Source organism: Peromyscus eremicus, chromosome 8b, assembly GCF_949786415.1.
Source record: "Peromyscus eremicus chromosome 8b, PerEre_H2_v1, whole genome shotgun sequence".
NCBI lineage: Eukaryota > Metazoa > Chordata > Mammalia > Rodentia > Cricetidae > Peromyscus > Peromyscus eremicus.
The window spans coordinates 53,739,158-53,765,685 of NC_081424.1; the positions used below are offsets into that span (position 1 = coordinate 53,739,158).

A 26,528-nucleotide genomic window follows, 5' to 3' on the forward strand; every position below is an offset into this window, starting at 1 on the left:
GAATGGACACCAGGGTGCTGGAGACCATAGCTTCCTTCCACTCAGAGTGTCAACATACCCACAAACTGCTCTACAACCCATTCAGATCACACTCCCTGTCCTTCTAGTCATCCTTTTTGCTTTAAATCAGAGCTTTCTTTTTAAAACAGTAGATTTGTTTCCAGTTCCTTCTTCATGTTATAAATTTCAGTCTGTGCCCTTGAATTTTATACTCTACTTTTACCCAATAGATTGGAATAGCATATGCTTCGTGGTTTTTAAATGGACAAGCCGAGGTTTTCAGCCAAGTAACTCATTATTGATTTAAAGCATCATAGAGTTCTCAGTCTCCCACACTAAGGTTGTCTTTTAAACGTGGGGGGAGTGCAGGCATGCAGCCAGGGGCAGGCACAGCACAGCAATCAGCGCCTCAGTCTGAAGAAAGTCCGGCTTTGACCGCTCTCTGGAGGCGTGCCGAGGACACTGTGAGGCACAGATCAGCCTTATTCCCCTTGTCTCCTGCCTGTGGTACCCACAGGATCAGTGCTGTCTGTAGATGGCCCTCACTGAACTCCTAGACAAAAGGAAGAGGAAGTCTGGGAGATGATGTCATGATGCTTGTCCACGGAAGTTCATAGGTGACATATTCTGTTTGCAGATTTCATTCTTTGTGAAAATAGGACAGAATCAAGCAGGTTGTATTTTGGGATTCCAAAAGATTATTTTCACACTCTTAGTGAAAACTTAGGTAAGGTTTATGGAAAATGGATAAACTTAAGTCCCTTCTGCCCCCTTGGTTACAAGTCTCTGGGACCTGATATGAATACCTAGTAAGCATAAAATACCATGCAGAGTCCTAGTTGAACCAGCTGTGTCTGAAGGATTTTCATAAGGAAAATTGTTAAATAAAAATGATCGAATTTCAATCACTGACTAATAAATTGTAGTGCTGATTCCTTTGCTCAAGGAGCCGTTCAAGGCATCCCAGTATGTGCACCTGCCAGGTCCTTCTGTCAGTGAAGGAGCCGCCATCTTTCCCAAGGCTGAGACCGAGTCCCAAACCATTAAGCTTAAGTAGTACATGCTCTGCGCTCCTACTGAGTGTGCAGAGGGAGTGCTCTTACATATGAGAGGCTTTGGGTGAGACCGTGGTGTTCACGGGCCACTTTAGGTGCGCACACTCCTGGTAGATGGTCCATCTCACGGGAAGATTTCTCATGTGTGCACTCCTCTGAAGGAAAGTTGAGGCTCACTTTCTGACTACATGCAGTAAGTTCGTTCTTTAGCGTGCCGTTAGAGTCCTGTGGCCAGCACTGTGTTTGATACACAGGGCAGTTCTGTGGCCTCCCGAAACTCCACGGTGCTCAGCGTTGATTTCCTCTAGTCCTGTCCTTGACAATATTCAACCAGTTCTTTGTTGCTATAATTCTGCCGGATGGTGGTGGCACACGCCTTTAATCCCAGCACCTGAGAGGCAGAGGCAGGCGGATCTCAGTGAGTTTGAGGCCAGCCTGGTCTACAAAGTGAGTTCTAGGACAGCCAGAACTGTTACACAGAGAAATCCTGGCCCCCCTAAAAAAAAAATTAGTAATTTTGCCTTTTCTAGAATACATCACGAGTAGAAACAGTGCAGCTAAGATTAATGCTTTTGTTGGATCAATAATTTTCCTTTATTGCTGTTATTAGATGTGCAGATACACTGTAATTCTTTATCCTTTCATTCACTGAAAGACATTTAAACTAGTTCGAGGTAATTGTAGCATTACCAATATAGATACTTTGTTCTAATTTCTTATTGTTATGGAGACAGGAGCTCTCTGTATAGCTCAGGCTGGCCTGAAACGCATTACATAACCCAGGTTGGCCTCAAAGTGTTGTCCTCTTGCCTCAGCTCACCAGTACTATGAGTATAGACACATTATGACATGCAGACTAACAAACAGATTTTTATATGATCCTGAACAAATTTTCTTTGGGGTAAATTTCCATCATGAACGAATAGATCAGTTGGTTTGCATTGTGCTTATGAATGTGTCAGACTGGCTGTATGATTTTAGAATCCATATCAGTGATATATGAAAATGCCCATGAGTGAGTCCACATCTTTACCCACACTAGGCAATGTCAGTTTTTCATTGATTTTGCTGACTCGTCTTGTAGGCATGTAGTGGTAGATTTTGTTGGGATTTCGTTCCGTACTGATGGGTTGTGTAGAGTATCTTTTCATGCACTTATTCCTGTCCGTGTGTCTTTGGTGAAGTGTCTGTGCAAAACTTTGCTTGTTTTCTTAACAATTTTTGCTCGTCTGTTTTTTATTGCCGAATTTGTTCTGTATGGTTCTAGAAGCAGTTCTCCGTCGGGTGTGTGATGTGCACATGATTGCTCCAACTACAGCCTGCCTTTTGTTCTCTAGACAGTGGGTAGCAAAAGCCTTTCGTTTGAAGACATCCAGTGTCTTGCGGTGACAGAGAGCAGAGAGAAACAGTTTCATTCAAGGGGACGGTATATTTGGGCTCACGTGGTAGCGGTTTCACTGTGCAGAGCAGAGAGTGGAGAGGAGAGGGGACACCTCCAGTAACCCACCGCACCCAGCTAAGCCGAGCCTCCTAAAGCCCCACAAGCCAGGAGCTCAGCCTTGAACAGCAGCCAGTGCCTGCCAGAGACATCTCATCAAACCTTAGCATCCAGCACGTCGGGCTGTTAGGACCTCTTTGTCTGACCTCAGTTCGTGATACATCTTCTAGGAGTGGGGTAGTTTGAGGTTCTGCAGGAGTGTCGGATGTGTTGGGGTTGACTGTCGTGTGCCGTGAGCACAGCAGAAGCAGTGCTCCCTCGTTTACACTCGATGCCCAGAGAGACTCCTTTCCCCGGCACAGTGCATCTGCCTTGTACAGATGTGGTTTGTTCTGTACAGTGTGGTTTGTTTCTGTTCATACACGGTCCTGACTGATGTCACTAAAGCAGAGAGTGCACATCCTCAGACTGACCCTCTTTGTAATGTCTTTCTCTTTATGGGCATGGCTGTTTTCCTATATCCACACATGCCTCATGTCCATAGAGGCTAGAAGAGAGCGTTGAATCTCCTGGAGCTGGAATTACAGATGGTTGTGAACCATCATGTGGGTTCAAACTCAGGTCCTGTGGTAGAACACCCAGTGCCCTTAGCCACTGAACCATCTCTCCAGCCCCCTCTGCCTGTAGTTTTGAAGGGTAGGTTGCTGGTGATGGGATCTTCGTCTGCTAATTTTCCATGCTGCACAGCCAGTGTCTTCCCATTGCCTTGTGTCCTGCATTGTCCACACGACGAAGTCAGCCCTTAATTCTGCTTTCTTTCCACATGCGCCAAGCTGGCTGCCATTGACACTGGGTTTTGTTTCTTCTCAGCAGTCTGCTGTCTCGAAGTGGGAAGCTCTTTGACTCACAGTCCTGTCTCCGCCATCTTGCCTTTCTCTTGATTGCTGGTGGGCGTTTTTGTCCAGTTCCTGCACTGTCAACTCCAGGCATTCCATTCAGTCTTCCTGTAATTCTGTCTCCTTACAGTCTCTGGTTGTTGATTACTGTCATGTTGCCCTTTAATTTTTCTAACAGTTCTTTAAATATACTTACAGAAACTGCTTTGATTTTTGTCAGTGAAATTCAACATCTAGCTACACTTAGTAACAATTTCTGCTGCCTTTTTTCCTTCAGTACAGATCCTATTTGCTTTTTGTTGGCCAAGCTCTAGTTAGTTGGTGTTTGTTTGTCTGTCTGATTGATTTTTGTTTTTAACTGAACATTGGCCCTTGCTGAGAGTCTGTTTTAGCAGCTCTGGGTTCGGCCTCCCCGAAGGTTGCTGTCTCTATTTTGTTTGCATAAGGAACTGGCCTTATGGAATCTCCGACTCGCAGACCACCATCTCCCTTGCAGCTCAGGTGTTTTCATGTTTATATGGTAAGACTGGCATCCTAAGGCTTGCTTCTCCACATAGACTGGCAGGAAGCCTGGGGTTGATTGACAGAGCCCGTGCCAATGTGGTTTCTTTCCTCTCTTGATGTAACTATAAATAGAAGGCATCAAAGCTTGGGTCACTTCACGCTATCCCCAGCCTTTCTTTCTCCTGGTCTTTTGTTTTGTTCTTGTTGTTTGGGGGTAGTATTTGTTTGTTTCTGGAAACAGGGTCTTAGTGGGTTACCCTGCTTGCCCCAAACTTCTGGACTCGGATAATCCTGCTGCCTTAACCTACCATGCAGCTGGGACTACACTGTGCCTCGCTTCCCACCTAGACCCTGTTCTGTCTCCCTTGCATGTGAACAGTCTCGTGGTTTGGCAGGAGCATGTGACTTAGACACCATCTGGTCCTCACTGTTTTGCACAGCTTCATCCTAGAATGTGCTTGGTCCTGCCATCTTTGCTAAGCATAGCCACTTGCTCTCCCTATTCACCTCTGCGGTTGACCGGGCAAGAATGAGCATATCCCCCTTGCTCCAAATCCAGTGAGCCGCCTCCTATGCCGAGGATGCTGCAGCTGATCTCCATGGCCTGCTTTGCCAGGCGTGTCCTCTGAGGAGTGGGGAGGTCCGCTGCAGCAGAGATGGGGCAGCCCTAGAATGCCACGAGTTCTCTCTGTTCTTGGTGAAAGTTGAGCAGCTGTTCCAGCAAAGACACTTGTCAGGTAGCTGCTTGTCTTCACTGATCTCCAGAGCAGCCTGTGGTTATATTGTCACCATTGAACAGCTTCACTGTGATTCTTGGGGATAGATAGGGTTGCATGAGCTCCTCACCTGCTGGGTTGGAGGCTCCACCCATAGGCTCTCAGGTGACACTGAGTTTGTTTGTTTTCCAAGAGCATAAGTTCTCTGCTCATTTGGTGTTGGCTGTGCCATGCTCGCCAAACTCTACTTTAAAACAAGAACACTTGCTCGCTAAGTTTCGCGTTAGCATGGCCGTTAGCTCTAGGGTAGGTACGGTCAAGGGATAATTGTCTTTGCCACTTAACAAGACAAAATAGAAGGGTTGGAGAGATGGCTCCATGGTCAAGAGCACTCGCTGCTTTTGCGGAGGACCTGAGTTCAGTTCCCAGCATTTAGATGGTGGCTCACAACTGCCTATAAACTCTAGTTCCAAGGGGTCTGACATCCTCTTCTGGCATCCTTGGGCACCAGGGCACATGTGGTACATAGACATATGCAGGCAAATATTCACACACATAAAAATTAAAAGAGATAGAGAGAGAACAAAGTTACAGCCCTCAGGGAGTGTACACATGTTGTACCCCCACTCCACCCCACCTTACCCCAATGTGTGTGTGTTTGAGGGTTATTTAATTTTTAGGTAAGATTTTTCTGGGTAACCCCCTAGAAGCCTCCCACATGTTGGATTTCAGATGTGCCTTGTGGCTGCAGGGCCACTTTACTTAAGTACTAAGAACCAGTGTCTAGTACTTAATGCACTTGAATATTACATCACAGCTAGACATGTTTTATAACTATTATAGTCTCCTTTATTTTATAAAAACTGCATATGCCGGGTGGTGGTGGCGCACGCCTTTAATCCCAGCACTCAGGAGGCAGAGCCAGGCAGATCTCTGTGAGTTCAAGACCAGCCTGGACTACAGAGCAAGATCCAGGAGAGGCGCAAAGCTACACGGAAAAACTCTGTCTCGAAACAAACAAACAAACAAAAACAAACAAACAAAAAGAACTGCATAGTGACTTCCACTTACCACTTCTTTATTGCCTCTAAAGCTTCATGTGTTGCCCAGAAACTGACCTAAAGATTGTTTACAAGCTAGAGAGAGTTTTCTACTTTGAGATTTTTTTGTAACATCTTTGCAGCTAACATTGATGTTAGTCTTGCCAACATTAAAGTATTTGTTAATGTGTTAGATTGGAATTTCATTCTTTTACAAAATTTATTTATTCGTTTATTTATTATTGTGTGTACGTGTGTGCCTGAGTACATGTATGTGCACCATGTGCATGCGGGAGCCCACGAGAGGCACTGGACCCCCTGGAACAGCCCATGGAGGTCAGAAGAATCAGATCGCTGGAGTTATAGGTGGCAGTGAGCCACCATGTAGGTCCCGGGAATTGAACTGGGGTCCTCTAAAAGAGCAGCCCCTGGAACTTCATTCTTCAAAACTAAAGAGTCAGGGCTGGGGAGAAGGCTCAGTGGGTAAGAACAGTTTCTGTGCAGGCACATGAGCTCCACTCTCCAGCACTCACATAAAAAGCCAGGCATGGCCACACGTGTGCTATAACCCAGCACCGTAGGGGTGGGGACAGGACAGTGGCTGAGGTGTGCAGGCTGTAAACCTGGCTCTAGGTTAGTGGAAGATCTTGTCTCAAAGGAATAAGACAGAGTGATGGGACAAGACACTCAGCATCGTCCTTTGCCTCTGTACACCCACACATGGACACATACACCCTTATGCACACACACTCCATCCGTATATCACACATGTACACTGTAGTCACACACATACACACATCCTTCTTGTGAATTTCTGAGCCTTTTACTTGAAATAGCTTTCTGCCAAGTATCCAGTTGTCACAGGAGCTACGGGATAATTCTCTTTAGAAGGAGTTGTGTGTCACTCTGTCTCTTCTAGGTCGCTTTGAGGAGGAGTTTATCAAGATGCGCATGGAGCGGCTCCAGGCCTGGATGACGAGGATGTGCCGGCACCCGGTGGTGTCGGAGAGTGAAGTTTTCCAACAGTTCCTGAACTTCCGGGATGAGAAGGCAGGTGTAGCCTAGCACTGTGGTCACAGGGAAGGGGTGCTGGTGGTCACAGGGAAGGGGTGCTGTGGTCACAGGGAAGGGGTGCTGGTGGTCACAGGGAAGGGGTGCTGGTGGTCACAGGGAAGGGGTGCTGGTGGTCACAGGGAAGGGGTGCTGGTGGTCACAGGGAAGGGGTGCTGGTGGTCACAGGGAAGGGGTGCTGGTGGTCACAGGGGTGCTGGTGGTCACAGGGAAGGGGTGCTGTGGTCACAGGGAAGGGGTGCTGGTGGTCACGGGTGCTGGTGGTCACAGGGAAGGGGTGCTGGTGGTCACGGGTGCTGGTGGTCACAGGGAAGGGGTGCTGGCACATTCCCAGTGAATTTACATCTGAAAGCAGCCAAAACAGTGTTGGTCTTTGTCAGTCCTCCCCCCAAAACAAGAGGGACAGAAAGCTAAATCGGTGCATGGGAAGTGTGTTACATAGTGTGACTGTGTGCCGGTCAGCAGGCCCCGTCCACTGGAGAAGTCGGCCCCAGTGGATGGCCACAGAGGAAGATGCCTAGGTGTGAAGTTTTCCCAGAGTGCTCTTTAAAGGGGCTTGGGGCTCAGGGAGAGTACTTTGTACACAAGCGTGAGGACCTGGATTCAGATCCCCAACACCCGCATGTACACCCTGTGACTCCAGCAGTGTGAGGTGTGGAAACAGGATCAGTAGAACCGTCCTAATTCCAGGGTCAGCAAGAGACTGTCTCAAAGGAAAAAGATGGAAGGTGGTAGAGCAGGACACCCAAGGCCCTCCTCTGGCCTCTCACATGCGTGCTGGCACATGTACACACACACACACACACACACACACACGAGTGTGGGAAGAATATACCCAAAATATGGGCCTAAAGAGGGTCGACCATCTGGGTCTTTGGGTTCCCAGTGCCTCAGCACCGTGTAGGAAAGTAGAATTACAGATTGATGATTCATCCCAGAGCCAAGTCCTCTTCCGTTAGTAGAGGTCCTGAGTCCAGAATAAATGCTGGCCCCTGCCTGCTCCAGGCAGTTACTCTGCCAGTGGTTATCTGTTTCCTGTGAAAACCAAGACGAAGCTGCCTTCCTGGAACCTCCATGTCAGCTTTGGGAGTAACCATCTTTTGAAAAGCTTGTACGTGTTCCTCACTATGTATTGTTTAGTCTCCAAAGATGTTTTCTCTGTAATTTTACAGAGAACAAATGTTGCAGATTTCATAAAACACTGAAGCATAAAAGCATGGGCTAGTTCAGAAGCAACAGCAAATGCTAAATATAGTACGACCCAGGGAAAAATGTTACCAAGTTATTTTTGTCTTTAATCAACTCACAGAATACCTTATCCCCCAGTGGAACCTTCAGAGAGAGATGTCCTTGCTAAACTTCGGTTTTGCCTTGGAGAAGTGATGCCTTTACAAAATGGGTTAAACATCCGGGCTCTGTCTGCATGCTAAGTACACTTGACAGAGAATAGCTGTCTGGGCCTTGTTTTCAGTGATTGCCTCTTTCTGAACTTGGTAGGCATGGTTGGTGTAGTGTCTGCACCAGATGGGGACATCATACACTCAGGCACTTCAGCTGCCCTTGTGAGGCGTGTCTGTCAGTAGCCAGCCTTGCAGACTGCTGTAGCCAACCCTGGTTTTTCTGGTGCAAAGGCTGCAGTGTGTGGGTCCCTGGAGTAGCAGAGCTGTGAGATGATGCTCTGAGCACTTGTGAGTACTACTTCCTAGGTACTGAAACTGCACAGAGCCCTCCCAAGTTGTTGTCTGTGGTTGCCCCCAGGATTTCAGAGTCTCGTCATATTGATTTGTCAGGGGTTTAGAAAGCACTGATAAAGGTCATACTGTACGCAAAAGAAGAAATCTTAGACGTTGGTTGTTTTGTTTTCCATGAAGCTGCCTTTTAGGTTGTTGCTGTGGGCCTAGAAAGCATTATTACTGTTAGACCAGTTTCCTCACCAGCCAGAGACGTTGTAGAACTAGAGAGCAGTGTAATGCTCTGCCTACTAGTAGCTAACATGATGGTGAACAGAGAAAACCCCTGAGACTACCTAGAATTGCTCAAAATAAGTGGTTATCCAGAGCTGGATAAAGTTGTTGCATTTTTATTATCAAATCATTAAGTGAAAAAAATCCCTATTAACTTCAAAATTATCAAATATTTAGGAATAAATACAAGAAAATACATAAAAAAACCTAGCTGTGAAACTATGAAAAATTGACAGAGGGGAAAAAAGGACCTAACTAAGATGTCATGTGTGAATAACCAAAGGGAAAGAGTAGCTGAGAATCCTAACAGTGGGAGGGGCTAGGGAAACCCAAAACAGACACACACAAAAAAAATAAATAAATCAGGCTTGGTGACAGGCTCCTGTAATCACAGAGCCGAGGAAACGGAAAAGCGGAGCGCGCTGGCCGGCCAGCCTCACCTGTCCACAAGCCCCAGGTCTCAGTAGGAGACACTGTTTCAAAAATGAAGGTCCATGGATCTGATGCACTCTTACTCAGCAGGCACTGTACATGGCACACGTACATGCGTATAACATGAGAAAATTCATCTTTTTTGAAAGAGTTACCACAGTTAATTTGTCAGCCTCCCAGAGGGTATCTATAGTCTGTTTATACTGGAAGGCGTTGCAGAAGGAATGTGGCTGAGTCTGTTCACTCACAGCCCGGTGATGCGGTTTAGGAGGCATCTGTCTGGTGCTGAGGATGTGGGACGGACGTGTCTTTCTGAGAAGAGGAGGCAGGGATCCAATCCCTCAGCTGCTTCTGGGATTTGGAGGAACATGTCAGCCTGCTGGCCGCTGTAACGCTCTGATGTTCTTACAGGAATGGAAAACTGGAAAGAGGAAGGCTGAGAAAGACGAGCTGGTGGGAGTCATGATATTCTCCACAATGGAACCGGAGGCTCCTGACTTGGACTTGACAGAAATGTAAGAGCCTCTGCCTGACTTTCTGCCACTCGGTCTGCACAGACCTCCCTGGGCTCATGGCCTCGGCCAGGGCTGCAGCAGCTGAAATGCTCATCTTCAGAAAGGACTGTCTAGCCGATGGGGTTTGCAGTCACATGGTGTCCAGGGAAGTCCCGTCACAGCCGGTGAAGCGCTGCTTCCCTGGGTCTGCTTCATTGTTGGCATCATGTTAGTTATTTTCCCTAACGTCTGATGAGGCAAGGTGGCAGTGACCACCCACCTCCTCGGAGTGCCCAGCAAAGCTGCCATCGTTGTGTGCAGTACTTGGGATCAAACCCGTGGCCTCAAGCAGTCTGGGCTTTGTGTTTGTCTCTGACGTTGCTGACGTGACTGACGCTGTCTGTGTTCCCAGAGAACAGAAGTGTGATGCTGTGGGGAAGTTCACCAAGGCCATGGATGACGGCGTGAAGGAGCTGCTCACAGTGGGGCAGGAGCACTGGAAACGCTGCACGGGCCGTAAGTGCTGCCCTCCCGCCCCCACTCACGAGGACCTGTCCACACGAGGGCCGACTGAGCGGCACAGCGCCACTCCCAAACCCCTGCCCTGCTGTCCCCACTCATGAGGACCTGTCCACACGAGGGCCGACTGAGCGGCACAGCGCCACTCTCAACCCCTGCCCTGCCCTCACTTCTCCACGCCAGTTAAAACCAGAAAGTTGAGCATGACAGAGGTAGCTCTAGAAATGTCATAAAAAAAACAAAACACCACACTAACTTGAGTTTCATGTTGGGTCTTTGAGTTTTGTAATCTCAGGAAAATTAATCTTTCTAGAGTTTAGAGAGTAATTAAAATTAAAGCAAAGCAAATTTTAATTAAAAGGGCTTGACCCCTTCAAGTGATTTGCTTACAAGTATGTGACACCAGGCCCAGCTCATGACTTTCCTTTCAGTCTTTATGTGCCTGTTTTAGGATGTGGTGTATTTGAGTAAAGCCATAGTTTTTAGGAAATAGCCTACATATTTGGTAGAAAATATGATAGATATTAATATATATATACACACACACACACATATATATACACACACATACATACACACACACACACACACACACACACACAAATATAACAGACTAGGCCACTTCAGAGGGACCTGGTACATTAGCCATGGCTCTGCTCACCCTTGCTGGGATTAAGAATTTCTTTCTTCCTGTCCTTTGTGTGGACTGTCATGCTGCTGAGCCTTTGTTCGTGTGTCCCCTGAGTTGTGTAGCTGTGGTGTCCCAGGATAGAGTAGTGAAGCATGCAGACACACCATCCTCTGTGAATGAAGGCCTAGGAAAGGCATGTGGTACAGAGCACATCCCCTGCACTTGGGAGCCCCGGGGCACAGTCCCTAGCACTGACTCAGAGAAGAAAATACAAATCAAGACTTGAACTTGAAAAGTGCTGAGTTTCTGTAGTTGCACCTTGCAGAAGGCCATCCTAGCAAACCATTTAAATGGATGTGGTTTCTGATAGGATTAGATCCCTGCTGTCTGTGCTGTACATAACCCAAAAACCGCACTTATTAGCAAGGACTGACCCAAGACTGTTCAAACTTCTAATCTGTGCAGTGAAAACTGTATGTGGTAAATAGCACGAATGTCTTTAACCACAGAAACAGGCAGTCAGAGATCCAGAGTAAGCGTGGCACTGACATTTCCCAGCCCCTGAGGTCAAGCAGTGGTTTCCTTCAGAAGGCCATAGATGCCCCCCAAGGGGGTCTGTGCAGATGCATGGGTGGCCTCAGGATTTCTGTAGATTCTCCGGGTGGTCCTCGGGATGAGTTAGTGAGTCCTCACATCCCGTAGGTGAGACCGCACACACCCTCCTCCTGAGCCACACTTAGCCGCATTTGCCAACCTTCCGTATGGAGATGGTAACTCTGGTATCGAAGGTCACTGATGGCCACATGCACATGAGAGGGCTTTGGGCTTTTTCCATGTGCTCCGTCCAGGGAATGAGTGTGGGGGTGGGTTGTTCATTATAGTACCCACTGCTAATTGAGCAACCAGCTAAAAATGATAGTTAATTAAAGAAATCATCAGTTGAAAAATCATTTCATCAGTATTTCATTAATAGGCGCTATTTCAGTCATTTTGAATGTCTTCTGTCATGAGTCACAGTCAACTGTGGGATCCATTTCAGACTGCTCTGAGGACTGATGAGTTTAACGATTCTTTTCTAGCCTTACCCAAGGAGTATCAGAAGATCGGGAAGGCTTTGCAGAGTTTAGCAACAGTGTTTAGCTCCAGCGGTTACCAAGGTACGTCTGTATTTGTTTATAATTTCCCTTGTTGATAAGTGTGTAATAACTGTCCGCATCTTGAATTACTTCAGTACCTTTATGCATCGTGTGGTGAACATTGGGGTAAGGGGTACTTCTCAACTTAGGATTTCTTTAACTCTAAAGCCCTGGCACTCTTCTCTTGTGGATCCCATAAGGTGTACAATTGGTTCTGGTGAACTGGTCACCGTGAGTGTTTCAGAACACTGGAGCCCACATCTCCTGGGCACAGGAAAGAGAAGCCTCAGCAGGGCGGGGCCACTCACCCGAAAGCACGGAGAGCTCCCTGTTTTCTCTACTGTGTCACTGTCAGCGTGCGACAGGGTATTTATAGTGCGTGTGGCACTCTGGCAGGTGTTGAAAGTGCTTGGTATATTTTATGTTGACTGTCCTTCATTTACTAAAGCCTCTGTTTTTAAGGAGCCATTTGAGCTCCTTCAGATTGGCATCTGCTTCAGGAAAGTGTGGGGCAGTGTTCCTGAGCACTCTCAGAGCAGTGTTGTGCCGTTGGTTCTTGGTCGTGTAGGTGAGCGTGATTCCCAAGGCTGTCTTAATTACATCAGATAAATCTTTCACTGCATCCACGGCAGAGTGGGTAGTAACAGTAGAACAATGTAAGAGTTGCTGGCGTGGCCCCTGCCGTGGAATACTCTGTAGTCTTGGGGACTCTGCTGTGGAATGTTTTTGTGAGGACATCGTGAGAAGACCCTACAGACAGCTCCTGCATCCAGGAGCAAAGCCTGCTTCCTGGCACTCGGCCTCCAGACGACTCAGGTGCCACCCATGCCCATTTGAGGGCCTTCCCCGGGCAAAGGGAGGAAACTGGAACACTAGTGAAACAGTAATTCCATGGAGTGAAGCACAGCACACGTTTGTACACCCAGAGTGACTCATTTACTTGTAATTTAATCCCAGTTACCTTGGGGGACAGTGGGCTCTGTCTGTGGTTCTGAAACTGTAAGGAAGGACCTGAGCAGTTCAGAGTACACCCAATAGGAAGCAAAGGTTTAACAAGGAAGGCTTCTCCCCACCAGAGCTGATTACCAAAGAGTAAACACGGGGTGAAAGGGAATGAACGGCGCAGGTTTGCCAGCGAAGATCACATTTGCTTCTGGAGTATGAAAACTAGAATTAACCAGACACTGATTCCGGATCTGGTTAAGCCTCTGGACCTCGTGGCCAGTGTAAGGACAAGGTAGGGACAGAAGAATGTGTTGACACAGAGATTCAGTCTAGCATGTACCAAAGGGCGTGACTCATATTCCTTAACACCCCACAAAAAGTTTTCAAAAAAGAAAGGTCTGAGAGGAGCACTGAGTTAAGACATACACCTTCCTGTCCCGGGTGTGCATTGTCTGTGCCCCCCGGCTCACACAGCCTGCCTAAGGTGCCTGCACACTGGCTGCTCCTCTGTAGTAGTAGAGCGATGGTGTTTTCCTAGGTTTGCAGTCTCATGTCCTTATTCTTTAAATGTTCCTTATCTTCTAAGTGAAGTTTGCAGGTAAAAATGTTGTATGTCCCGCAAAGAGAGAAACGGAATAGAGGGTGTAAATGGGGAAGGTTAATCATTGTCTTAGTTAGGGTTTCTACTGCTCTGATAAAACACCATGACCAAAGTAACAGGGGAGGAAAGGGTTTGTTTCAGCTTACATATTATCACTGTAGTCCATTATCCAGCGAAGTCAGGGCAGGAAGTCAAGGCAGAAACTGTTGCAGAGCCCATGGAGGAACTCGGTCTACTGGCTTTCCCTCGTAGCTTGCCTGCCTCCTGTCTTATGGAACCCAGGACCACCAGCGTAGGGGTGGCACCACCCACCAAGGGCTGGGCTCTCCCACACTAGTTATTAAGGAAAATGCACCATAGGCCCATCTAGTAGGGACAGGTCATCCATTGGGGTTTCTTCTTCCACTAACTCTGTATCTTACATCAAGCTGACATTAAAAACTAGCCAGCACAGCCACCGCCTGCCGCCTGGGAACCAAGGATGAGGATGGGGATCTAGGAAGTTGTTCTCGCCAATCTGACAGTGTTTGAACTTTCTAAACTAAAGGCCATCAATAAAGTGTGTGTCAAAACCCATGAGTACAGAGAAAATATTAGTGACCCTCGTGGCTCACAAGACTGCGACCCATTTCAGGAGAAACCGATCTGAACGACGCGATAACAGAAGCCGGGAAGACGTACGAGGAGATCGCCAGCCTGGTGGCCGAGCAGGTACTGCCATAATCACACTCCCAACCCACATTTCTTACTTAGATACCGGTAGAAACACTCTTTTCTGCTTCTGTGGGCCTTTGTTAATTTCATTTAGTGATAATATCTTTTTCAGTTAAGCCAAAGTGGACAGATGTCTCATTAAGAAATCCAAGTGAAGCCAGGTGTGGTAGTTCATACCCAAAATACCAGAACTTCGGAGGCTGGAATAAGGGATAACCTTGAGTTCAGGGCTAGCCTAGGCTGAATAGTGAATTCTAAGCTGATCTTAGTTATAGAGTAAGATCCTTTCTCAAAAAGTCAAAAGAAAAAAAATGTAAATGAGGCTGGAGTCTGTGGCTTAGTGGTAAATGGCCTAGATTGTTCTTCAATACTTGTGAGGCCCAGAATTTGATCCAACACCCCCCAAATAAAGATGTTGGAGGGTGTCAGTCGAATGCCTTCTGGCATGGATGTCTCTGTTCCACTCTCCATCCTGGAGTATAATGTGAGAACCTGGCTTAGACCTTGCCCTGGCCCTGAGCTTGCTCTCCTCATCTGTGGACTGCACGCCTTCGGTGAGCCTCAGGATTGGGTATATTTTATATTATCTACTAAAATGTAGGCATTAAACTATAACATTTTCGCTTGTTGCAATTTGATGCTTATATTTTAATTGATTAAAAATGTGAAATAGTATCTAAAAGTATACTATCAACTAAAAAAAATCCCTGATAGTGTAATATAAATCTCTATTTTTACAACTCAACTTCAAAATGATTTATCACTTTCTTCACAGCAGAAGAGTCAGAGTCTAGCACTGTCAAAGGATTGTTTTCTGTTAGGAAAACTAATCCTAAATGTTTAACACTGAGTGTTCTAGTTTAAGGCATTCTGACCAACAGCACCTTGGGAATGGGAGCGTTTATTTGGCTCATGCTTCCAGGTCATGGTCAGTCAGGACAGGAGCCTAAGCAGAAACCATGGAGGCTCCTTGCTGGCTCACTCTGAGGCTCAGGCTTTCTTAGACAGCCAACAACCACCTGCCGGGGGATGGTGCTGCCCATAGTGGACTGGGCCCCCGTCTGTGAATCAGCAATCAGACTGTCACAGGATATTGATCACACTGTGGCACTTCAAGACTGTTAATGAAGTTAACCTAGAATTAAGGGGCAGAGCCAGCAACTAGCTGACCAGAATTAGCCGTAGAGAAGCCAGGAATGTGGAAAGAGAAGACAAGAAGGAAGGAAAGGGCGGGACTAGAATCTGGCGCTTCTTTTGGTTTGGGGGACGAGTGAAGAGATGTGTCTCTCACAGTGTCTCTGGCCAAAAAGCAAGGTCAGTCAACTGGTTCCTGCTCCACTTCTTTAATCCAGCAGGTTTTCACCCCAGCATCTGACTTCCGAGTCTTTGTTGGTAAAAAGATAGCAGACTTAGTTTAAACCTACATATCTCCGCTGTGGCCGCAGGACCGGAAGGCCCTCTAGGCAGTGGGGTGCTGATGGGGTGCAGTGGGGCTACAGACAACAATTGAAATATCAGTAGAGTCTACGGCCATACCACCCTGAACGCGCCCGATCTCGTCTGATCTCGGAAGCTAAGCAGGGTCGGGCCTGGTTAGTACTTGGATAGGAGACCCCTTGGGAATACCAGGTGCTGTGGGCTTAGAAAAAAGAAAAAAAGAAATAGCAGTAGATTCCTGTGCAGCCAGCACCACAGACATTCCACACGCCAATCTGATCCAGGCGATTCTTAAATGGAGGCTCCCTCTTGACCAGTGACTCTGGGTTGTGTCAGCTGACAACCAAAGCTCAGTGACACAGTGACACAGTGGCGCACCCTGTGATCCCAGCACTTGGGAGCCAGAGGCAGGCGGATGGACCTCTGAGTTCGAGGCCAGCCTGGTCTACTTAGTGAGAGCCAGGACAGCCAGACCCAGTGAGACTATCTAAGTCAGTGGTTCTCAACCTGTGGGTTACAGTCCCTGTGGGGGACAGATATTCTGTATATCAGATATTTGCAATTCATAACAGTAGAAAATGACAGTTATGAAGTAGCAGCAATACAGTTTTATGGCTGAGGGTCACCACAGTATTCAGAACTGTATTAAAGGGTCGCAGAGTTAGGAGGGGTGAGAATCACTGGTCTAAATAAAGAAGCAGCACTCTGAGCTGCTCAGTGGCAGTACACTCCTCATCAGTTTCTTCTCCTTGATTTTTTTAAATTCCTGTGTCTTGTTACAGCCAAAGAAGGACCTCCACTTCCTGATGGAGTGCAACCATGAATACAAAGGCTTTCTTGGCTGCTTCCCAGACATCATTGGTGCTCACAAGGTAAGGACCAGTGTTAGGAGGAGCCACCAGGCATATAGCACTGTCACAAGGTAAGGGACAGTGTTAGGAGGGGCCACCAGACATACAGCACTGTCACAGTTGTTTAGATGTTACTTTTATCCATGAGAAAAGAAACTAGCTGGATGTGGTGGTGCATGCCTGTAATCCCAGGAGACAGAGGCAGGCAGATCTCTGTGAGTTTGAGGCCAGCCTGGTCTACAGAGTGAGTTCCAGGACAGGCTCCAAAGCTACACAGAGAAACCCTGTCTCAAACAAACAAACAAACAAAAAAACCCAGAAGACAAAGCCCTACAGTGTGTACACTCAAGCACCCACTCATACAACACTGTTCCATAACCGGAGAGAAAGGACACGTGCCATGTACCAGCTCCACGCACCTCCACGTGGCTTTCCACCTATGGTGCCTGTTCTCCTCTGTGGACTCTTGAAACACCAGTGGCGTAGAATCTTGCAGGACAGAGTTCTGTTTGTTTCTTTTCTCATGGTGCACAAAGCTGCAGGTTGTAGCTCTTGCGTTTTTCAGGACTAGCAGCCTTTGGCTCCCAACGGAGTTGAAGGACGTTGACTCAGATGTTCCTCTGTCCTCATGGTTGCAGCACTTTCCCGTTCAGTACCAAGTCTGTAGAATGTCAGCACTGTTGCATCTTAAAGTAGTACTTTGTGCTCTGTCTTCTCAAGTACTGTTGCGTTTATGTGTTTCCAGGGAGCAATAGAAAAAGTGAAAGAAAGTGATAAGCTGGTTGCAACCAGTAAAATCACCCCTCAAGACAAGCAGACGATGGTGAAGCGAGTCGGCACCATGTCTTATGCTTTACAAGGTAAGAGAAGGGGTCATGAGTAACCAGTGGAGAGACACTATCACCCCCAGCGTTAGACCTGGCCGCTGGGTAGGACCCCAAGGGTGAGCTCCAGTGAAATCCACAGCTAACTTAAAATGTCTGTCTTGCCTACAGGTAGCATTTATTTTACAGATGGACTTGGGATAGCTGTGAGTGACAGCTTGATTAAAATTGTACATCTTATTACTTCTTGAAGACATCAAGACTCCTTTAACAGCCTTTAATATCATGCTGTTCTGTTACATCCCAAAGTTCAGCTTCCAGAAGTCTGTAACCTCTGTGCCCCAGGACTGTGGGATCTAAGAGGCCTGGGGGAATCATTTTAGGCATAATTTATGGTTAGTAAAAAGAAAGCATTAGCTGATTTCTAGAGATTTGAGTATGTGAGAGCAGACGAGCAGTAAGTGGCCGTCTCTGTGTTTGGTGAAAGGGTGAGACGTGTGCCTTGGCAGACTGGAGGCTGTCAGTAGTGTTCAGCCTGCTGGCCAGTGACAGCCATCCATTACTAGAAAGTGGCCCTTCTGCTGGTGTCTGCCTGTTTCTGGGCTCGTGATAGAGTTGCGTTGAGAACTTGTGCTGCATAGAAGTCAGCCAGATCTGGTCCTGTAGACTTAGCCGAGCCAAGAAATTGTATGTTGTCCTTTGAAATCTTGCCGGGAACTAATCCCTGGGACAATTCTGTTGTAGCTGAGATGAACCACTTCCACAGTAACCGGATCTACGATTACAACAGCGTCATCCGTCTCTATCTGGAGCAGCAAGTGCAGTTCTATGAAACAGTAAGTGCTGCCTGCCCGTGCCTGTGCACATGTGTGAGGAGAGGGCTTCACACTTGGTGACCTTGACCAGATAGAGGTGATCGTTTGGGATCTTTACTCCTGAGTAAGAAGGGGGTTACATTTTGAACAGTTTGGTGGTATGGGTTTTTTAATCTTTATAAATTCCATCTACTTCATCCCTGTTGAGGAATGTTGGGTCAAAAAGCCTTCCTGAGGCTGGAGAGATGACTTAGTGTTTAAGAGCACTTGTTGCTTTTGCAGAAAACCTAGGTTCAGTTCCCAGCACCCACATTGTGGTTCATAAGCATCTATAACTCCAGTTCCAGGGATCTGATGCCCTCTTCTGACCTCTGCGGCGCCAACCACACACATGCCACATATACATACATATAGGCAAAAGAGTCACATATGAAGGAAAATCAGTAACTCTAATGTAGGGGAAATTTCAAGTTTTCCTTTGAGGAGCAGGCATTGGACACTAGTATTGAAGCCTTGAGCAGTCCTGATTGTGTGCTTCCTTTTGAGCCTTTCCATGAACAGGGACATCTAAATGACATGAGGTCACCCTGCCACCCAGAGGGTCCCTCCCCTTCAGTTAGGGAAGGAAACCAAAGACAGCCTTTGTTTGTGACCCAGGTTTCACAGTTACCAAAGGAGTCTCTTCAGGAAAATCAAAATAACACAGTTTTGTAAACATTTTCATTCAGAAAACTGTAATGAAAACGTAAATCTTGCCTTCCCCTGCCTTGTGGTGTTTTCACTCAGTGCAGCGTTTGCACACATCTTGTCAGTGGAGATGGAGCTCAGACACCTGCAGAGCTGCGCTGGAGCTGTGGAGTGAACTGGAGGCGGCCTTGTCTCTCTCATCATCCATGCTGTTGACTCTCTTGCATTCAGAGATGCTACAGGCTAGCCCTCAGCTCACATCCCTGCATATGTCACTTTGGGGTTGCACTCTGCCAAAAACACCTTGTCAATTAGTGAAAAAGCTGTGCTTAATGTACTCCGTTTGTAATTGTGAATTCTGGTTGGCAGCACTTGGTTTGGGGGCACACTCATGGGATGAACCCATTCAAGAGTGCTCTCCCTCATGATGGCAGTCTGTGTCCTTTAACTGTACACTCTGATGTCAGTTGGCACTGTTGGGCATTGCCTCTCCATGTGTCTTAGAATGTGGTAGGTTATATTTGTCTCTGAGAAAATACTGCAAAGGCAGCGCTTAAGGTTCTCATTCTGTTGGTTTGTTAATTATCAAATATACATGTATATTTTTTTAAAGATTCATTTATGGTGTATACAGTGTTTTGCCTGCATGCCAGAAGAGGGCACCAGATCTCATTACAGATGGTTGTGAGCCACATGTGGTTGCTGGGAATTGAACCAGGACCTCTGGAAAAGCAACCAGTGCTCTTAACCTCTAAGCCATCTTTCCAACCCCTACATGTATAATTTTTGACCATGTAATTCAAAATAGAAAACCATATATTTTGTCACTTTATATTAATATCCCTTAAAGTATTAAAACTTACATTTTTGTTCATGGAGTAAACATGCATGAGTACCTGTTGTATACTTAGCACCTACTGCACATGTTTAAGGTCCCAAGATAAATAAGGAATCTGAGCCTTCAGGGGGCACCTAGTGTCCTTACAGGAGATACAGGCACATAATAGATACGCAATGCACCCTGGGCTCTCATAGAGATACAGACTCTCCACATACCATGTAGCAACAGAATGGTAAGTCTTGAGTGTTCATACTTGTCCAGAAAAGAAGGGGACTCTGGGCAGGCATGGTGGCCCAAGCCATCATCGTGCTCTTTGAAGGAGAAGGAGCAGGGCCTGGCCGTGGACCTGGATGGGCAGGTGGAGACAGGAAGCAGGGTTTCCCACACACTGTGGAAACCACTGTGAGCGGCAGGGCTGTGGTGGCAAAGGTCATCCCAATGTCTGCAGAAGAGACAAACAGACCAGCTGTGTATTTGACAAGTTTATAATGTTTAACTCGGAGGAGGACGGATAGAACACTGTGAAGTTGTAATCACTGTGGTAATTTCTCAACTGCTCTGTTTTCTCACCAGATCGCAGAAAAGCTGAGGCAGGCCCTCGGCCGCTTCCCGGTTATGTAGACCAGGACCGAACAAAACTGAACTCCGAAGTGCTTCTTTCTGACCTGGGGCAATGCAATTCAATTTATTTCCCTATTATAAGAGACAGAGAAAAAGAAAGGAAGAAAACCAAAAAGAAATAAGTTGACAAAAACCTGTTTCTGTCATTAGCCAGCCCAAGTGAATAGTTCCTTAGGGATGGCCTTCTTTGGTTCATTTGACACATGTTAGTTACCCAGTGGGAAATGTCTATTTTTGGAAAATACTTAAATTTATCAAGATTTTGAATGGAGAAATAGGGGTTCCTCCTCCTGGTATTTTACATAGAATCATAATTTATACATTACCCATGATCTTCCAGTTCTTACCCAATGTCAAATAATTAATACTAATTGCTTTCTTAAAAATATGAAATATGCCAGAATAAAAAATATATCTTTGTATATTTTTATAACTCTTTCAGTCCTTTGGGGTCCCTGGTCTGTGTGGGGAAGTCTGCAGTCCCCCACTGGCATAGCCGCAGTTCAAGTGCTCACAGTGGGGGGTAGTAGAGAGGCCCCCAGACTGCCCACCGGGTCGCTCTTCTGTGCTGGGCGTATGCGAAGTCCCGCGCTGTCTGCACTCCTTCCCAGTTCAAGGTCAGGCATGTGTTATGCCAGCAGAGTAAGTGAGAAAAGGTGAGGGCTTTGTCCCACTGCCCCAGGTGGGTAGCCACACTGACTCCTATGCCCAGGAGCAGTCAGCCTCCGCCAGCGTGCCCACCCCTCTGCTTGCTCTCCCTCCCTCGGCTCTCCACCGGATGAGAGAGAGGTGCAGCTACTGGCCTCCTGGTTTGGAGCAGCAGGCTGGTCAGGATTCTCTGAAAAGATGAACCCGGAGTTCAGCACCTCTTCCTGTCCCGGAGAACTGGAAAGTTAACTGAAGTGGGCGGCGGCAGCTTGAAGGCTGTGCAGTAGAGCGGATGGAGAGCGCAGTCTGACCATCTGGGCTGTGTCCCACCTTCAGAGGCTCCTGGTCCTGGCTCAGGCTGACAGCACAGAGCACACACTGCCGCCCTCCTGCAGACGCGTCCCCTTCCACAGTTGCCTTATGACTTGATCCACTGCTCTCACTTTTCTGATCTGATGATTCTGTTATAGAGAATGGGAAGTCTGGGCCAGAGTCAGTGAATGAAACCAAAAATAAGTAGCTGAGAAAATCCAATGAACACAAATATGAGAACTTCTTGTTCCTTGATATCACGGGTTTTTGTTAATGTTTTATAAGTAATTTTCCCCTACTTGATTTTTCTTTTATAAAATTCCATAGAACAGTGTTTATGATACAACCATTTAATATATGTACAAATTGTAAAGAATATGTATAAATATTTTACATAAATGTAAGAGCATGTAGAAGCCAATATATAAATAAATTGTTTAAAAAACTGTACAGCGAATTCCCACAGCACGTTTTCAGAATACTTTTTGGCATTTTTGTGTGGTCGAAGTTTTGTTGTTGGAAACTGCTTTTTATTCCAGCTGCTGAAAGTTGTCTAGGTGATGAAATTTCTCCAAAACATCTCTCTCTCGACATTAGTAGCTTTGGTCCTTAGCCCCATTGCCAGTCCTGCAAGTGTGCCACGAGTTCTGATGCCCTGTGCCCTCCTCCCAGATGTCTGAAGGAGAAGAGAGCCAGGCAGATGGGAAAGGCATCTAAGAAGAGTTGATGCCAAGGGGCAGGAAGAAATGGTAGCTGTCTTTGAGCTGGGGAAAGAAAAGAGTGTGAAAGTCAGACCCGTTCCGGTGGCGGCTGGCACCTGGAATAGTTTCCTTCAGAGGGAAGATTTCAATGCTGCAGGGTGTGTGTCCTGTTCTGAGGGGTTCATTTGTGTTGATGTCTGACTTTTAACTACTCACACCAACTTTCTGATATCCCAGAAGAACTACAGTAATACAGTGACTTAAAATCTTGACGGGCTCATGCGATGGCTCAGTGTCAAGAGCACTTGCCGCTCTTACAGACCCAGGTTTGGTTCTCAGCACCCACCGAGTGGCTTACAACTATCTATAACTCCAGTTCAGGGCATCTAATCCCCTCTTCTGGCCTCTGAGGGCCCTGCATATGTATGCGGTGTACATACATATATGTAGGCAAACACACACATAAAATCTTTCTTTTTTTTTAAGTACTGATGCTGACTATGTCAACATCGTTTACTTTTTGGAAATACGATGACTAAATTGTGGCCAAATACTGAAAATGCCATTTTTAGATTTACTTTATGTCTATGAGTGCTTGTCAGCATGTATGTGTTTGTATCATGTGTGTGCCTGGTGCCCAGGGAGGCAGAGGAGAGGATTCAGATACCATGGAATTGGAGTTACAGGTGATTGCTAGCCACCACGTGGGTGCTGGGAACTGAACCTGGGCCTTGTGAACGAGCAGTAAGAGCTCTTAGCTGACGAGCCATCTCTCCAGTCCCCAAGTGCTGAAAATGTTTTGTGGCCTGCAACATGCTCTCAAGTCGCTTACGATATCAGTAATAAGATTTGTGCCACGCCAGGTGGTGGTGGTGCACGCCTTTAATCCCAGCACTTGGGAGGCAGAGCCAGGCGGATCTCTGTGAGTTCAAGGCCAACCTGGACTACAGAGTGAGATCCAGGAAAGGCGCAAAGCTATACAGAGAAACCCTGTCTCGAAAAACCAAAAAAAAAAAAAAAAAAAAGATTTGTGCCAGAACTTTGACAATGGAAACTGATTTTAATAGGTCATTTAGCCTCATATTTAAATGAGTTAAACATGGATCTTCAAGGTGAAATCCAGTTTACCATTCAGTGTTTCAAATTATAGCAGCATTCCAAATCAAACTGAAATCACAGCAAGTCCAAATTAAGGTAAATGATTTTATGCAACTTGATATGTTGGCTAACCACAGTCCTGTGAAAACATCAAGAAATATATAGTCTTGCTTTTCAATTTGATGCAAGAATTTGAAAATATTTCCAAATTTCTGAGAAAATAGTATTTTGGGTATATTTGCTACTCCATTTTCAGTCAACATAAATGGTTCCTACCATTTTTCAAATGGAATGCATAGAGCTGTGATCTGGCAGTCAAACTTTAAAAAATGATTATATCTCTTTACCAGACTTTTCTAGGTCCTGTGTCTCTTGAAGACACACCTTATGCTGGGCGGTGGTGGTATACACCTTTAGTCCCAGCACTTAGGCAGAGGTAGGCAAATCACTGAGTTCAAGGCCAGCCAGGGCTACACAGAGAGAGACCCTGTCTCAAAAAACAAACAAAGAAACCATACCTTATTCATGGCATCACTTTCAGGCAGTGCCTAAATTTGTGAGCTCTTTTCTAGAACTGGGCATAAGTTAGAAGCAGGCCATCAGATGAACACCTCCTCACAGATAATGGAAGCCACAGCCATCAAACATTGATGCACCAGTTTCTCAAATACGATGCCAAATAGCCCACTGGTTTTTGTTACCCTCTTTGACGTTTATAATTAAACATCAAAGCATCAATGAAGTTTCACTACTCGGGGATGTTCATTTTCTTTGGTAGTGATTACAGATTGGTTGACAGGATTGTTTGTTCTGTGTAGCCTGTCCAGGTACTCACTCTGTAGACCAGGCTGACCTTGAACTCAGAGATCCGCCTGCCTCCCATCACCTCCCAGCCAGGGGAGTATTTTTTAATAGCAGTTTCTTTTAACTTCAAAATGGGTATTTTTATGCTGTGCCCATATCCTGGAGACCAAAAAGGGGTATGGACAAAAGGACATAGTTGTAGGTAAATTATTCAGGGGCTTGCTGCATACATTTCTCCCCTGAGGAACAGATTTGTTTTGAATTTTTAAAGACAGTGTTGATTTCCGTGTCCAGCCAGACTTGGATCACCAGCCGTTCCTTGTTCTTTTTCTTGGAGTGGTTTCCGTTCTCTGGTCTTCTGACAGCACAAGAGCTGAAGGGAAGCGGTGAAGGTGTGATGGATGGGTCAGTATCCTCAGCCCTCAAAGGTGGTCCTGATCAGCCAGCGCAGCAAGACTGAGGACTTTAGCATGTGCCAAGGCACCCAAGAGACCCGCACAAGCGCAGCAGAGCAGGAAGGGAGAGGGTCCTTTTGCAGGCAGCTCACCCACCCCCGTGGCGCGGCCGGTGTGCAGCTGTGAGTGTGCATGAGGGTCCGGGGAAGAAGAAGGGCCCACAGGGAAAGAACAGGTGGGTAGAAGTAGCCGCGGCGTTCATTTCTTCAAGGCGTCCGGTCCTGGCGCTAAGGAGCAGGCAACTACTATGCAGTTTCTCCCGGTAGCAGCCGGGATAGGTGAGCAGCAGACCTGTCAAGAGGTGGGCGGGGCGCATGGGTTGTGGGCGAGGCTTGGGACGATGAGGGGCGGGGCCACATTTTTAGGAGCTAGGGGGATAAGCTACAGGCTGAGTGAAAAGTCTGGGGGGCGGGGCTGTAGATCTGATAGACAAGCTACCGGTCCACGGATACTATAGGCCAATGCGGCTGCCCCGGAGTCTGAGGGGCGGGGCCTGGGGGCGGAGCGTGGACTCCGGAGCGTGAGTCACTGCGGGTGTAAACGGGCTGCTTCACCAGTATTCAAGGCACAGACGCTTAAAACATAAATATACCTACAAACCTTGACCTAGGGGAATTTTCTAGAACAGAGCTCTGATCGTTGAGAATGAAACCTAAGAAAACACGTCTTTAGGGAGTGTTTGAGGAAGCCACTCTCTAAAAGTCGGGTCCTGTTTCTGGAGCCCAGTTGGAAGGAACGGCGTGACCTTCCTTCCTAAGTGTCCCATCAACCAGCGAGGACACCCCCAGAAGCCCGAGTCCGGCAGCGCCACAGCAGAAACTAGCTCCCTCAGAAGAGGGCCGAAGCCGAGGAGGCCAGAAGGCGAGCTGGATTGTGCCAGCCTAACCAGCCTCAGTATGATCTGCAGGCAAACTGGCGAGACTCCGGACCTGCCCACCTCACCTGCCAGTCACAGGAGGAAATGAAACTATTTCTAACATGTACATCTTGCACTCTTTTAAATGTTTTTAAATGTTCTGTGTATAGGTGGTTTGCCTGTGCACCACTTGTGTGCCTGGTGCCCGTGGAGACCAGAAGAGAGCATGTTACAGTATGCACTGCCTTGTAGGTACTGGAAAAAAAAACTCATCCTGGGGAGGAGCAGCCAGAACTTCTGACCGCTGAGCCATCCATCTCTCCAGCCTCTTAAGAATTATTACTATTACATTATTCTTATGACCTGTTTAGGAAAAGGCTTTAATAACTAAGTTTAGCTTTATGCTAAAAGATGAGTAGTGTACTGACCTTTGCGTGGTCTCCAGGCACTTGACCTGACTAGGGGTGGTGAGGGAACAAAGAACAGACAGACAAACAGACAAAAATAGCTGGGTTCTGGTGGACTGGGCTCTCTGATGCAGAAGCTGCAGTACCCCCAGAAACGCATGTTTATAGAATAGAGGCTAACAGGAAGATGGGGTTATTGTATACAGCTGAGCAAGGAGGCAGGCTTTATGGTACACATTTGGAGCAAGGAGATGACGCTTCACACCTGTACCCATGCCTTCAATCAACTAATCCCTGTAGGAGCAGCCTCAGTATGGGAGCAGTCTTCAATCCATAGACACGGGAGTACAGTGTTACGGTGGACATTTTCTGCACACGCTAGATTCAATATTCACACTTGGACGGGGGTAAAGCATTGCCGTTTTCCCATGGGAAAGAGCCTGTTGGGCTCTTGACATGGATATGCTCATATCAACAGCACACATTCATTCACTCAGAACTTCAGTCAGAGCTTCCTCTGCCCCCCACAATGCTGGCTGGGCCCCATGTGGCAGTCTGGTTATTTAACCCAAACCCATTCATCTGTGCCCTCTACCTTTGTCCACCTCAGCTAAAGGAAACAAAGAAGTCAGTTCACCAAGACCATGTAACCATAGCTGTGACCAATGAAGCTTTAGCAGAAAAGTCTTTAAGAGATTTTGCCCTTTTCTTATTACAAACAGATGCATCCAGTTTTGATTCTTGGAGTCTTGCCTACCTGGAATAAACACGTGATGCCTCAAACTGAAGCAGCTCTTTTGAAATCATGAAGCAAGAAGCCAACACGCTAAAATAGAATAAACTAGTTCAAATCCTTGATGACATGGCTGAGCAGCTACCCCAGCCCTGGATGGCCACTTTGAGACTTCTTATTAAGAGTTTAAAAGCCAGGCTAAAGCCTCAGATCCCAGCACTTGTTAGAATGTCCTACATCCAGTTCTCAGGCCTTAAGTCTTTTGTGTAGGAGGATCCTAAG

The 26,528-nt window shown here is 46.8% G+C and overlaps 1 protein-coding gene and 1 non-coding gene across 2 annotated transcripts in view; both read left to right on the forward strand.

Annotated features, from left to right (window-relative positions):
* Window positions 1-20,654, forward strand: part of Snx9 (sorting nexin 9) — an 84,516-nt gene extending 63,862 nt beyond the window's left edge. Inside the window, exons 10-18 of the mRNA XM_059272813.1 lie at window positions 6,569-6,699; window positions 9,528-9,631; window positions 10,023-10,126; window positions 11,840-11,917; window positions 14,077-14,153; window positions 16,376-16,465; window positions 17,190-17,304; window positions 18,013-18,104; window positions 20,185-20,654. Coding sequence (XP_059128796.1) covers window positions 6,569-6,699; window positions 9,528-9,631; window positions 10,023-10,126; window positions 11,840-11,917; window positions 14,077-14,153; window positions 16,376-16,465; window positions 17,190-17,304; window positions 18,013-18,104; window positions 20,185-20,232 — 839 coding nt within the window. The 3' untranslated portion in view covers window positions 20,233-20,654. The remainder of the gene's footprint in view (window positions 1-6,568; window positions 6,700-9,527; window positions 9,632-10,022; window positions 10,127-11,839; window positions 11,918-14,076; window positions 14,154-16,375; window positions 16,466-17,189; window positions 17,305-18,012; window positions 18,105-20,184) is intronic.
* Window positions 15,679-15,797, forward strand: LOC131918901 (5S ribosomal RNA). The gene has a single exon (XR_009381125.1). It is a non-coding gene; the product is annotated as a 5S ribosomal RNA (ribosomal RNA).
* Window positions 20,655-26,528: the final 5,874 nt, after the last annotated feature.